At 47.3% G+C, this 12,346-nt stretch overlaps 1 protein-coding gene across 2 annotated transcripts; it reads right to left on the reverse strand.

The window, feature by feature from the left end:
- Positions 1-4,443: 4,443 nt before the first annotated feature.
- On the reverse strand, positions 4,444-11,812 carry LOC143657300 (C-C chemokine receptor type 2-like). Of its 2 annotated transcripts, XM_077129555.1 has the most exons (3): positions 11,737-11,812; positions 11,316-11,424; positions 4,444-6,839 (listed from the first exon to the last, which is right to left on the reverse strand). In XM_077129555.1, exon 3 carries the CDS (start codon positions 6,826-6,828, stop codon positions 5,710-5,712), a length of 1,119 nt encoding a protein of 372 aa, XP_076985670.1. In that variant the 5' UTR covers positions 6,829-6,839; positions 11,316-11,424; positions 11,737-11,812; the 3' UTR covers positions 4,444-5,709. The 2 variants fall into 2 exon arrangements, with proteins under 2 accessions (XP_076985670.1, XP_076985669.1); XM_077129554.1 differs by lacking the exon at positions 11,737-11,812 and having other exon boundaries at positions 11,316-11,720.
- Positions 11,813-12,346: the final 534 nt, after the last annotated feature.

Consider the following 12,346-nt stretch of genomic DNA (forward strand, 5'->3'; position numbering starts at 1 on the left):
AGGCCAGTTGCTTCCAGCAAATTCTGCAGGTCTTGTTTTAACACTTGGCTCCTACACCAATGTCCCATCACACTGGATGTGGTCCTGTGCCCCACCCATGGCTTCTGTCATCATAGATTGGACGAGTGTATTATTTAACTTTAGGTAAATGGAATCACAGAGTCTGTCCTCTTTCATGTCTGGCTTCTTTTGTTCAACATAATGCCATGACCATATTGAACAAACCCCTAGAATCAGAGAGCTGGGCTCTTTCTGTTTGATTATGAATACGAACAGTGTTGTACCGAGTGCCACTGTCAGTGCTTTGATATTTCTGCAAGGAGGAATCCACTAGTGTCCCCAAAGCTGCATCATCAGGAGATGCAGAGGCATGCCATGGTCCTTGCAGAAATAGAAGGATGCTCCCCTCCCACCCAGGGTGTCACAGTGTCCCACCTGAGCACCTCAGCAATGACACTGAGCCCTATGACTCCCAGCCCCTTCTGCCAGACACTAGCCATGGCTCTCTCCACTCCTGTCTCTTTTCTCCAAGCCCTTCCCAGTATACCCGTCTTCCCAGCCCATGCACCACATCCCACACACTACTTATCATCAGACCAAGTAGACAGCTGCAGGCTGTCTACCCCATCACTTCATGAGATATGCCCAGACATGATGGAAATGCTTAACTCAGCTGGGAAGTTTATTATATGCATTTTGGATTATTTCTTTCAGATTGATGAGACATGGGGCTAATGCAATTTTAGGTGTAACTAAAGAGATATAATGTACCAATGAAGGTATATCACAGACCCACTATGACCTTCAGTGGGTCGGATTACACCTGCAGCTGAATACTCAACTCTATGCAAAACAGGATATTATGGGGGACTTTTCCTGTTGCCCCAGAACTGGGAACTCTGGCCTAAGGGTGAGGACGAAGAGGTGTTATTCACTCTGCATTTTAAAGAAAACCACCAACACCTGGGGTCAGACACCTCTACCAGGGCTTACTAAAAGGTGGCAGAGTCAGCCCTGTACTCCCAACCATCATATCAGCTCCTCCACCCCAGTCTGAGTAAGGAGACCAGTTAGGGGAAGAAAGGATTGTAGGAGCAGGTGGAATTGGTGGGGAGGAAGGTGGGACTTCCTCTCCTCAAGGCCAAGGAAGGGGGCATTGAGAGCTTCTTCTGAGGACTGGTGGTTTGCAAGAAGGGAGGCCAATATCTCATTCCAGGTGGGACATCCACCAGGCAGCAGAGCTCCTGAGCAGAGAAAAGAGGGATTGGAGAGAAGATCTGGGGTGGAGACAGGGCATGGCAATGAGGCCACAAGCATGTCCCAAGTGTGTGAGAGGGCTCCTGGGTCAAGAGGCTACCAGTGGGGGTAGTTTGGGGTAACTTGGGCTGGAATTATTACTCTAGATTTCACTTCCTGGGTGAAATAACTCCGGCAGCCAGGAGAGGTGAGGTTGGAAGAAGTGAGGCTGAAGAGAGATCTCACATATGTAGGATGTGGCAGTGGGGAACGCCCACCACCCCAGGCCCTCTTAAGTGACCACACCTGTGCACCTCTGCCCAGGCACCTGCCACTCTAGGACACTGTGACGAACACGGAGAGGACCACAGAAGTGACTAGTTATCTAAAGATGTCTGTCCTTTTCCTAATGCTTCTTCCCCTATTCTCAATGCCACCCCATGCCTAGAAGTAGGAGGGAGAGGATTTCCCCAGGACATGCTACTCCCCAGGGGCTGGAGAGGTGTGGATGGAAGGAGAATGCAAGGACAGAACATATTCCTCCTCCACGCAGAGTCCAGTCAATGCTAAAGCCCAACTGAAGCAATGGCTGGAAAGAAAGAAGATAATTTCACACTGTGAGCTGATTGTATTTGGATGTCTGAGGATGCAGTGTAACAACAGAAAACCTTATTCAATGTCCTAACCTTTGCTTGCTAGGCTGCTGAGCTGGCAGAGCTTCTCAGGTGGTGGGAGGAAGTGGCCTTTCCCAGCTTGGATCTCACCACACCCCCGGGCCAGGGCTGCCAAAGCCACAGAACTTTGATGACCATTCTTTGCTTATACACACACACACATACACACACACACTTCCTCAAAGAAATTTACAACCTCAGTCACTCACCACACCTAGAACAGCCCTCCCTCAATCACCGGCTTCCTTGGTGAGCTCAGGTCACCAGCCCCCACTCTTCTCTCACAGCAAGTTTCCCCTTGGCGACCCTTGCTGCCCTTTCCTGCCACGTAACTTCATCTGAAGCCATTTCAATTTGTCAGGGAGGTTTTAATAATGAGTAAAAGCAAAAGAGAAAGAACAGGGTCTTGACGCCTTAATCCCAGGAGACTGCAGGGCCTTCCTGCATAGTGGGGCAGACCTCCCCAGCTGCTTTGAGCATCAAAATTGGGGGATGAGAGTGGGGTGAGGTGAGGCGGGAGGACAGGATAGATTGGGCTATAACAAGTCCTCTCCTCTACCAAAAAAGTCATGAGACACTGATCCCTTGGAATGATGATCTTTCTTTGCCTTGCGTCTACTTAACTCAGACCACTCAAATGTTCTACCCAGAGCCAAGGAGACTTGAGGTTTCCATTTCCACAAATGGAGATGGTTGGCAGCTTCTAAGTGGCAGGCTCTTTGGTGGCAACAAAATCCTATTATGGCTGTTATTCCAGGTATTCTGTTAGGTTAGTCACTCTCTCTTCTGGGCTTGCAAAATATTCCCCATAGACCTCTATTTCCCTGCTTCACCCTCTGCACTGCCCCTCACCTGTGCGCCCTTCTCTACCCCATCAGCAGTGCCAGGGCTTGGCGCTCCTTAGGGCCCCCGGAATGAACACACCCTTCTTTATGCACCCAGCCCCACGTGCCACGTGGTAGATCTGCTAATGTGTTGGTTGTATTGCATTCCATGGTGAGAAAAGCTAATGGTCAAATTTTATTTATCGTCACCATATACTATATGTATTAGTAAGCTTTTGTGCTTCTTAGCAAACAAACTTCAAAACTCGGTGATTTAAAACAGCAAACATGACCCCCTGAAATGATGATCTTTCCATCTGCGCTGCCCCCTGCCCCCTCCGTTTTCCCTGTCCTGCGCCTGGGCGGGAGGAGTCACCGCGCAGGGAAGGACAAGAGGCCCCCGAGGTCCACTCTTGGATGAGGCAGCTGCACTTCTGTTCACATTCCATTGGCTGGCACGTGCCGTGGGCGGGTGCGAAGGGGTGCTCAGCCTGTAGGGTGCGGGCAAGCCATGCGGACACGTCTGTGCAAGTCCAGGGGAAGGAGGGACAGGCTGTGAAGGGTGAGGAGTCCCCGGATTACAGAAGACATGGTTTATAAACAACACTTGGAACACTGGTTTATTTTCCAGATCATAGTTTTTAAAACAGTATTTACATTTCATTATCATCTACACAAAGTTTAATGTAATCAGTCATTAGGATAATGCAAATGTCTGAAGGTGAAGCGTCCCCTCACCCCATCCCACCCTACCCCCGACCCCTCTCTAGTTTTTTTCTGAACTCTTTTGTAACCATGTGGCAAGAAAGTAAACCTAGTAACTTCCAGTGCCCGAGTTGCCTGGCCCTAGAAACCTAAGGTTTCCTGCTAGCCTGGGTTGTTACCAGTGACATGTATGAACATGTTTTACTAGGGCTCAGCAGAGGGAAAAGCCTTCATTTACTTAAGTAGTTTCTCTGACTCCACTCCCTTACAAATAGGACTTGAGTTTTGATTTAGGAGCCTACTTGATTTAGGAGTTCTCACTGGCCAATGGTGGGGCCGTTTGAGTATCAGGAAGGACAGCTGAATTGCAACGTAGCTATCAAGTATGAGTCAACTCATGACTTCATAGTGGCACAAGAAAAGGGCCTGGCAGCAAGCCTGAGCCGAGAAAGGAGGCTGAGACGATGGCTGTGGAATGTGTGCTGTGTTGTGCTCCAAATGGCATCCTCTAGATGTATTACAGCTACATCACTGTGAGCTGATAAGCTCACGGGTCACAGACTTCCAACTCCCTGGAGATCCAGGACTCGTTGAATCATTGTCTCTCTGAACATACGACATGCTACCAACTTCTAAGCTCAAAACGAGAATCACCTCATGACTAATATTGTATTTCAGGCTTGGCATGATGGTAACTCTTCAAAATGATACTCTGCCACATTTGCAAGTTGCCATTTTCAGCTTTAATTTTCTTTTTACTATTTCGACAAAGAGGACAGCGGGGGGTTTTTTTGTTTGTTTTTTATTTGTTTGCTTATTTAATATATGAACTGGATGCCTGTATTCAAAAGTGAGGTGCTGGAAGATTGTTTGGAAAAAATATTTTTTTCTCAGTCTATCTAGTTTTCCTCATCCAGACCCTCTTGCCTGCAAACTTAAGACACTGAGATTCACAGGCCTGATGTGTGATTAATGTCATTTCCAGCACTGGGCCTTCTGCCAGCACATCTCCAGGCTTCTTCTCTGCCCCAGGACCTACTGATTGATTTTTCCTCTCTCTGGCCCTTAAGGGGTTCTAGTCTTGCAGCTTCTTTTACATTCTCCCCTGGTCTGCCCTCCTGAGCCTCCATCAACTGGTTTTTGGAGTAGGGAGATCCCACGGCCCAGAGTCCTGTGATAGAGCCTGTAGGGAAATACAGAGGACAAGGGGCGCTGGAAGCAGGAACGGCAACCGTGAGACAAGTACCACCCAGGCCCAAAGACTCCAGGCCTTTGCATTGTTCCAACATGCCCCAATTTCCCTAGTCTCCTCTTAGCTGATTCTAGAAGCATTTCTGCCGTGGCTTCTCCCAGCCTCTCACAATGTCCTCGCCACTCTCAGCAGAGGAGCCTTTTCTCCACTTCCTTTTCATAAGCTCTTCCTCCAACCTTCCCCTTTCCCTGGAAGTAGCAAACAAGGACGCGTTTGTTTTCTTTTCACGGTTGCTCATAGATTATGAATATTTTACTTTAAAAAGTTTATGAACTTTATGTAGGGGCATACAGCCTAACCATCAGGTGAATAAAGAGACAGGGTATTTAATAGATTTCAAATGCAGGGCATGTGGTTGCCATATAAACGATAATGAAGCAAAAAAATATATATCATGTGCTTACACAGAAGAGAATCACTGGACCCAACCAAAGCTCCCAGAAGGTTATTGCAGTTCCCAGGCTCTCTGTGATATGGCAAAGACTTCATGCTTAAATTCAGGGGGAAGGAAAGGGCCAGCACCATTTCCAGGCTGAGTGAGCAAACCCTTTCCCTTCATACCGATCCTAGCTCGGCCAGGCTCTCTTCTCCCTCCTCCTTGCACTGGGCCCTGACCCCACTCACCCTCATTTCCGTTCACCTTGTGCATGTCCTGTCCTCCCCCTGAGCTTCAGCTGGCCCTCGATCACACGAGCTAGAAACAGAGCGAGTGATAACATAGTGGAGACTGGAAAAAGAGCATGCGCACTAAGAGAGGAGGCACTTTGCAGGAACTGAGATAAGCTTGCTGGAGAGTCCCTCTGAGCCAGTCTTTAGGGAACATCCCCTGAGCATGCGCCATATGCACAAGGAATGACGTGGCCTGGCTTGGGACACACACCCTTCAGGTCCCTGGGCACCCGCTTTACATGCCTCTAGTCTTCAGTGATCCCTTGAAGATTGCTATTCTCTATCAATTGTCTTTCCCCAGCGTGGTTTTTCTCTCCCTTTAGAAACAGCAAGGAAATGAGGACACATTTTATAAACCAGCGGAGACATCCTGCTCCCCGGTGGATGGGGTATACGTGGAGCTCGCCCGATCGGCCGTCTCCCTGTAGAACACGGGACAGTGTCTGCAGAGGCGTTTGGCGACGTGCTTTCGGAAGAACACCGAGAGATACCGTCTGAACTTCTCGCCCACGAAGGCGTAGATGACGGGGTTGATGCAGCAGTGCGTCATCCCCAGCGTCTCCGTCACCTGCATGGCTTGGTCCAGTTGCCTGGAGCTCTCACAGTTACTCAAGTTAAAGAACTCGGGGAAGGTGCTCAGCAGAAGGACGATGTTGTAGGGCGCCCAGAAAAGAAAGTACACGATCATGATGGCGAAAATGAGCCTCACCGCCTTGTGCTTCTTCTTCTCGTTCCGGCAGCGAAGCAGCGTCTTCAGGATCCCTGAGTAGCAGACGACCATGACGAGCAGGGGCAGCACGAGGCCCAAGACGTTCCTCATTACTGTCTGGAAGGTCTTCCATCTCAGTGGAAAGGAAGGGCCGCAGGAGTAACTGGAGTCCTCCTTCTGGGAGCTGGTGAAGATGATGCCTGGGAGAGAGGCAGACAGGGCTACCCCCCAGGTGAGCCCACTGGTCACCACGCCGAAGGTGACCGTCCTGGCCTTCAAAGCGAACACCGCGTGGACGATAGCCAGGTACCTGTCCAGCGTCAGGAGGATAATGAAGAAGATTCCTCCAAAATAACCAATGTGATAGAGTCCTGTGAATAGCTTGCACATTGCATTCCCGAAGACCCACTCATGTGTGGCGTAGTGGGCCCACCACGGGAGGGTAAAAAGAAAGAGCAGGTCGGAGACGGCCAGGTTGAGCAGGTAGATGTCAGTCATGCTCTTCAGCTTCTTGCAGTTGATCAGGATCAGGACGACCAGCATGTTGCCCACGAAGCCAAAGATGAAGACCAGAGAGTAGAGAGGAGGCAGGAGCTGGGCGGCGATTTGCCTCACGTCGGCTTTGTGGCAGGGCTCGCCATAATCGTAATCGTAACTGGTGGTGGCCTCTTCGTGGTCCCCTTTGATGTTCCTCGTGAGAAAATGAGATGTGGCCTGCATGGTGTGCACGAAGTGGGGAAATGCTTCCTTGTCACTCATTTTCCTCTGTCCTGTAAACGGAGAAAGAGAGGATGACCACACAACATAATTGCTGCAATCCCGGATCTCAAAGATATCCTTGCTCCACTTAAGCAATCTCCCAGCCTTTGAACTTTCCTCTGAATGAAGCCATCTCCTTGAAAGCACGTGCGCTAGTCCATCACTTCCCTTTTATTCTGGTAGCAGACACCAATTGTCTACCCAGTGGCCCTGCCCAGCAAGCATGAAATCTCTTATAATGTTAGAAATGCTGGCCACCCTGTTTCTCTGCCACCATTGCAGGTGGTGAACAAACATGCGACCCGTTCCTGGACAATGCTATGTAGGGGGGAGTGTGCCAGGAGGCTTCTGGGAATGCGCCTCCTCGAGAAGAGAGAGACAAAACACACAGGAAAATCCCTATCTCCCCCTTCTGCTGTGGGAACTGAATTTGTGAGGACTTGGGGTTAGGACCATGAGTGAGAGATCCAGAGAAATGAAGTGGAGCCAGGCAGAGTCCCAACATCGTCCAGTCCCAAACCCACCTTTGGACTCTTACTATTTGAGAAACATAAGCCCTGGGTTTAAAGCCACTTTGAGTTAAATATCCCTTTTCTTGCAGCCAAAAGTGTTCTGATAGCTCCGTCTGCCTTCTGCATCCATATCCTGGCTCCATCATCCACCCCAATTTCTCTTGCCAAGACAGCCAGTTTTCAAATGCCTCGGCTGCCTTTCATTTTTCATCCTCATCAATCATTTCATCCTTTTGCCAATTTCTTCTGTTTTAAACTCTTTATGGCTTCCAGGAGGTAGTGCCTGTCTGATCACTTCTGAATAATTTTCTTCTCTGGTGTCTTTTCCCTTGCCCACTCCTTAGGGGCCCCCAGGCACCAAACTTGCCCTCACCTTTATTCTCAAGGTTCTAGCTCCCTGGTGGACAAAGGCTTCCCAAACTCCGTCTTTAAGTCCCACTTTCTCCTCAACCCCAGAGCTGAATTTTCTATGGCCTGCTGCATTGCACCCCATGGGTTTATTCCTTTACCCAACATTTACCGAGAAGCTGCTACAAGCCATACTCTGTCCGAGGTATTGGAGACACAGCAATGGACAAAGTGGACACCATGTAGGGACCTTAAATTCAACCAATCCCAAACTGACACCCTCTGAAAATTCTCCTGCTTGTGGATTCCTTGTCTTGGTTATTGCCATTTGCTCCATTGTCTGAGAAGCAGGATTTGGCAATATCCTGGGTCCTGTCCTCCTCAGGTTAGGAGCCAGGTCTTTGGAGCCACACAGACCTGAATTCAAATCCTCCCACCAACATATAAGCTATGTAATTGAGGGCTAATGATGCCTTGAAGTCTCGGTTTAAAGAAGCTGTAAATACTGTAAAATACTGGCTTTGCCGAGTTGCTGTGAAGATAGTACTTAGCACAGCACCAGGCACCAAGAAATGCTTTGTATTATTTTTATTATGTCTTGTGAATTCTACTTTATAAATGCCTCTCAAACTCATCCCCTCTATGCCTCTTTCTTTGCACTCTCATGGCCACTTTCTTGCTTCATAACCTTCTTACTTCTTGCTTCTTGCTTTGTTGTGGTCTTCCTTTTTTTCCCTCCCTCTCTCTCTCTCTCTCTCTCCCTGTCCCCAGCTGTGTTCCCTTCCAGTCTTCTCTGAAATTGAAATTGTATTGTGTACTTCTCAGCTTAAAACCTCTACCGGCCTGTGATTTATATTTAGTGAGACCTCAAAGGTAATAGCCAGACTGCTTGCCATGCCCTTCCTGAGTCATTTCTCAACTTTGTCTCCTCTGTCAACTCTCTTTGATCACATCTGTCTGTTCACCCCTCACTACTCTGTGACGTCCTCTGTGCACTGGCGCTTACTACAGTTATCTTCTACACATTATTATCTTGGGTGCTCCTTGAGGTCAAAGACCAAATCATGTATCTCTCTCTGGCTCTTATCTAAATAGCACCCAGCTAAAGGAGTACCAATACATGTCTGCTGAATGAAGGCACAAAACTTTTTATGGTAACAATAAGTATGAGACTGACATCATTAGGATTTGCTTCTCAAGAACAATTTTTTGGTAGGGACTGTGAATTTGTTTTTATCTATCTCCACACTTACTCTTTAATTTCTGTTGTGACTGACATACTTCACAAGTCTTGCATTTCACATTACTGAGTTAGATTTTTGAGATCTGCAGCAACTAAATAAGACCTTTGATCAAGGTGGGGAAAAAAAATCCACCCAAAGAATTACAGCTATGTCCATTTGTTTAGTGCTCCTTACATCCCAGGTGCTGTGTTAAATACTTTGCATAAACTAATCCTTACAGCATCTTTGTAAGTTAAGTGTCTATACATTTTACAAAGGAAAAATTTGAAGCCTGGGCAGATAACTGTGCTAAGTTCACAAAGTGAGTTACCAGGTGAACTAGAGTTTGGACCTGGGCTATATGATTTTTTTAAATTTTTGATAAAATTTATGCTTTATTATTTTATATCCAATAGGTCAATTCAAGCTCTTGTCTCCATCTTATGTGAAATGGGGGAAGCCCGGTCAAGGTCAACTGTGGCGTTTTCAATTTACAAATCAATAATGGTGGTCCACAGGTGGCCAACACGTTGAGTTTATTGCACCATTATAAACAGAGAATTCTTTGTCTCCTTCTGAAGAGACAAACAAAAGGTTATAAAAGAAATGTTAACAACTCTAATTTGAGAATATGTACTAAAAAATTTTGAGCTTACCTTAACATTAAGCCTCACCTTAACATTTTTTTAAGGCTAATTTGGATACCCTCTAAGGCACTTCTAGTCGTAAAAATACCCATCCTGGGCGGGCCACTGTGGCTCAGCAGGCAGAGTTCTCACCTGCCATGCCAGACACCCCGGTTCAATTCCTGGTGCCTGCCCATGCAAAAAAAAAAAAAAAAAAAAAAATACCCATCCTACCACATCTTATATATGTAAAAAAGCTGCACATGTTCTGGTTTCATGGTACAGTCACACTGCAACTACAGAACAGACACAGAACAACTCACGATGGCTGGGATCTAAGTCTTATTTTCCAATGATCAGAGCGGTCCAGCCTGGCGCTTGGGCTACCTGCTTTTAAAGGTTCTCCATCGCTCTCAATTGCTGGTGGTGAGAGCAGAGATGTAAGCAGAAGAACAGCTAACAGATTTCCTAAATATTCCTCCACGCCTTGACCAGAAGTTGTTTCTCATTTAGCCTTAAAATTCTCCCACACACTCACGCAAGCACCCCCATGCCCCTCTGCACACACGCCTGTGGGCACCCCTACTCACACACACTCACACAGTCACTCGAAAGTAAGCTGCGTGAGGGAAGGGATCTTTGGTTTGCACTGAGGTATCTCAGTGGTCCGGTACCCTGTTCATAGTAGCCACTAAATAAATACTGGTTGAAAAAGCGAATATCAAAATTATTTGGCTGCAAGCGACTGAGAAACAAAATGCCCCAGTGCGGACAAGGTTCCTGGGTGATCCGGTTAGAGACTTTCTAAAAATTAATATAACAGATTTATACTGTTCATACAAACAGCTCTCTGGGCTGCTCTGTCACCCTCAACCACGGGGCTCAGTCTCCTCATCTGTATGGGAAAATGTGGTCTGGATCAGTGGTTTCCAAAAGCTGGGCATCCGAATTACACAGGAAGCCTGTCCGGAATACACTGCCCAGACTGTTGTTCGTGTACTGCAGGTTGGTGTGTGGCTGGCGGGAGCGCATTGCTCTGACCACCTCCCATCATGGGGTCTCTCTGCTGTGTTGTTTACAACCACCGGCATCTCAAAAGCCAGCCACTCTTTCTTTCTATTATTCTTCCCATCACTCCATCGCTCTCAATTCCAGGTTGTGAGAGCAGAGATGTAAGCAGAAGAACAGCTAACAGATTCCCTAAATATTCCTCCACGCCTTGACCAGAACTTGTTTCTCATTTAGGAGAAATTACTTCCTGGACAGTCAGCAAGGCATCTGAAATGCACTGGCCTTGTGGTCCCTTTCAGGCATCAAAACATATCGCACAGACCTATGAAAAGCTGCCTTGCAGAAAAAATCGTCTCATTTCAGCCTCTGTGGACCTCTTGAGTTGAGGCAAGAAGCACGCATTTGGACTAGAGGGGGAAATTTTTCAGGGTGGAAAGTCGCAGCTCTTCAAAGCCCCAGGGCATCCGGTGGGGCAGAGTGGGCAGGCAGCTAACTGAGAGGTGAGTGCTCCCAGCTTTTAGCGCACTCTCTCCTCTCACCTGAGTCCTGCCGGGAGGTCTCACCCGGCTGTGCCCTGCACTTCCTCAGTGTCAGCAAGGTCTCGGCCAGGACCTCCTGGGCCACACACCACCCACCCCCTTCCTCCCCCATCTTGATCATTCCCCCAAAGTTCAAGGCTTTGCAGTTCCTCCAGGTGAGCATTTCCAGCTTCTAGAGGCATGGAGCCCATGCTGCATAAAGTGATGGAAAAAGTACCCACAACTCACCGGTGGATGATTTCTTCCAGGCAGCACTGGTGTGACAGGCTTGTCAGCAAAACAACCAGGCAGATCTGGAGGTAGAAACTTGGTGTGCAGAAGTAGGAAATAAAGTTTCCTGCAGAAAGAGAAGGCGGAGATACAAGGGCAAGTGATGATAAAGATTAACAGACAAACAAAATAAAGCCGGAGTAATATAGTTCTTCTTTTCCAGCCAGGAACGCTTTTCAGTTATTTGAGGTCTCCAGAGCAGGATTAATTTTGAAATCCTGCTTGTGCAACCTTGAGAGTGAATGAGGCACACCCTGGACATCTGCTTCTACATCTAACTGACTCTAAGGCTCTTTATCTTGCGGGTCTCTCTATTTGGAAATCTTCCACTCTCTGCTTTCCTGCCAGTGATAATTTGCATGATAAGAGCACAGCAGACCTTTCTGATCTCCAGAAGTTAAATGTTAATGGGTGTCCTGGTGATTGTGGAGGAAATGTCACGATGTCTCACTGAGGCCAGGAGCGCTGTTTCAGTGGCGCCAAGGATTTGGGATCCAGTTAAAAAGCTTATTTAAATAAACTTGTAAATGAAAAGGAATGTTAAATTGTCAATGATGTGATGTCCTTAGCAAGAAGACTCAATTACAGGTCCCACTTCTCAGACGGATGTTTTTTTTTTTAATAAAAAAATGCCATTATCAGAACAAATTCTCCAATGAGGGCATCATACTTAGGCAAGTTTCTAAAGCCCTAAAGGGAAGGCAGGACCATCTGAGGAGACCCTGGGGTCAGATCTCATGCTTGGTGCCCCCTTACAAATCTGTGGATTTGGCAAGTTACCTAAACTCTCTAAACTTTGATTTCCCCAATTGTGAAAGGGGAATAGGACCCCTAGGATGAGGGTTAAATGGATATAAAGCTGCTGGTACATTTTAGAATCAGGTAATGTACAAAGTTTTAAACATCCGATTAATAAGAAAGTTAATATGTTAATTAAGACCACACTTTTCCCTTTGCGGGGACTGTCCTTTCTCTAATGGTCATATGGT

The sequence above is a fragment of the Tamandua tetradactyla genome, chromosome 15 (genome assembly GCF_023851605.1).
Source record: "Tamandua tetradactyla isolate mTamTet1 chromosome 15, mTamTet1.pri, whole genome shotgun sequence".
NCBI lineage: Eukaryota > Metazoa > Chordata > Mammalia > Pilosa > Myrmecophagidae > Tamandua > Tamandua tetradactyla.

What these genes read in the sequence shown, in the direction of transcription:
- LOC143657300 (XM_077129555.1), bottom strand. Translation starts at nt 6,828, where the DNA reads ATGAGTGACAAGGAAGCATTTCCCCACTTCGTGCACACCATGCAGGCC.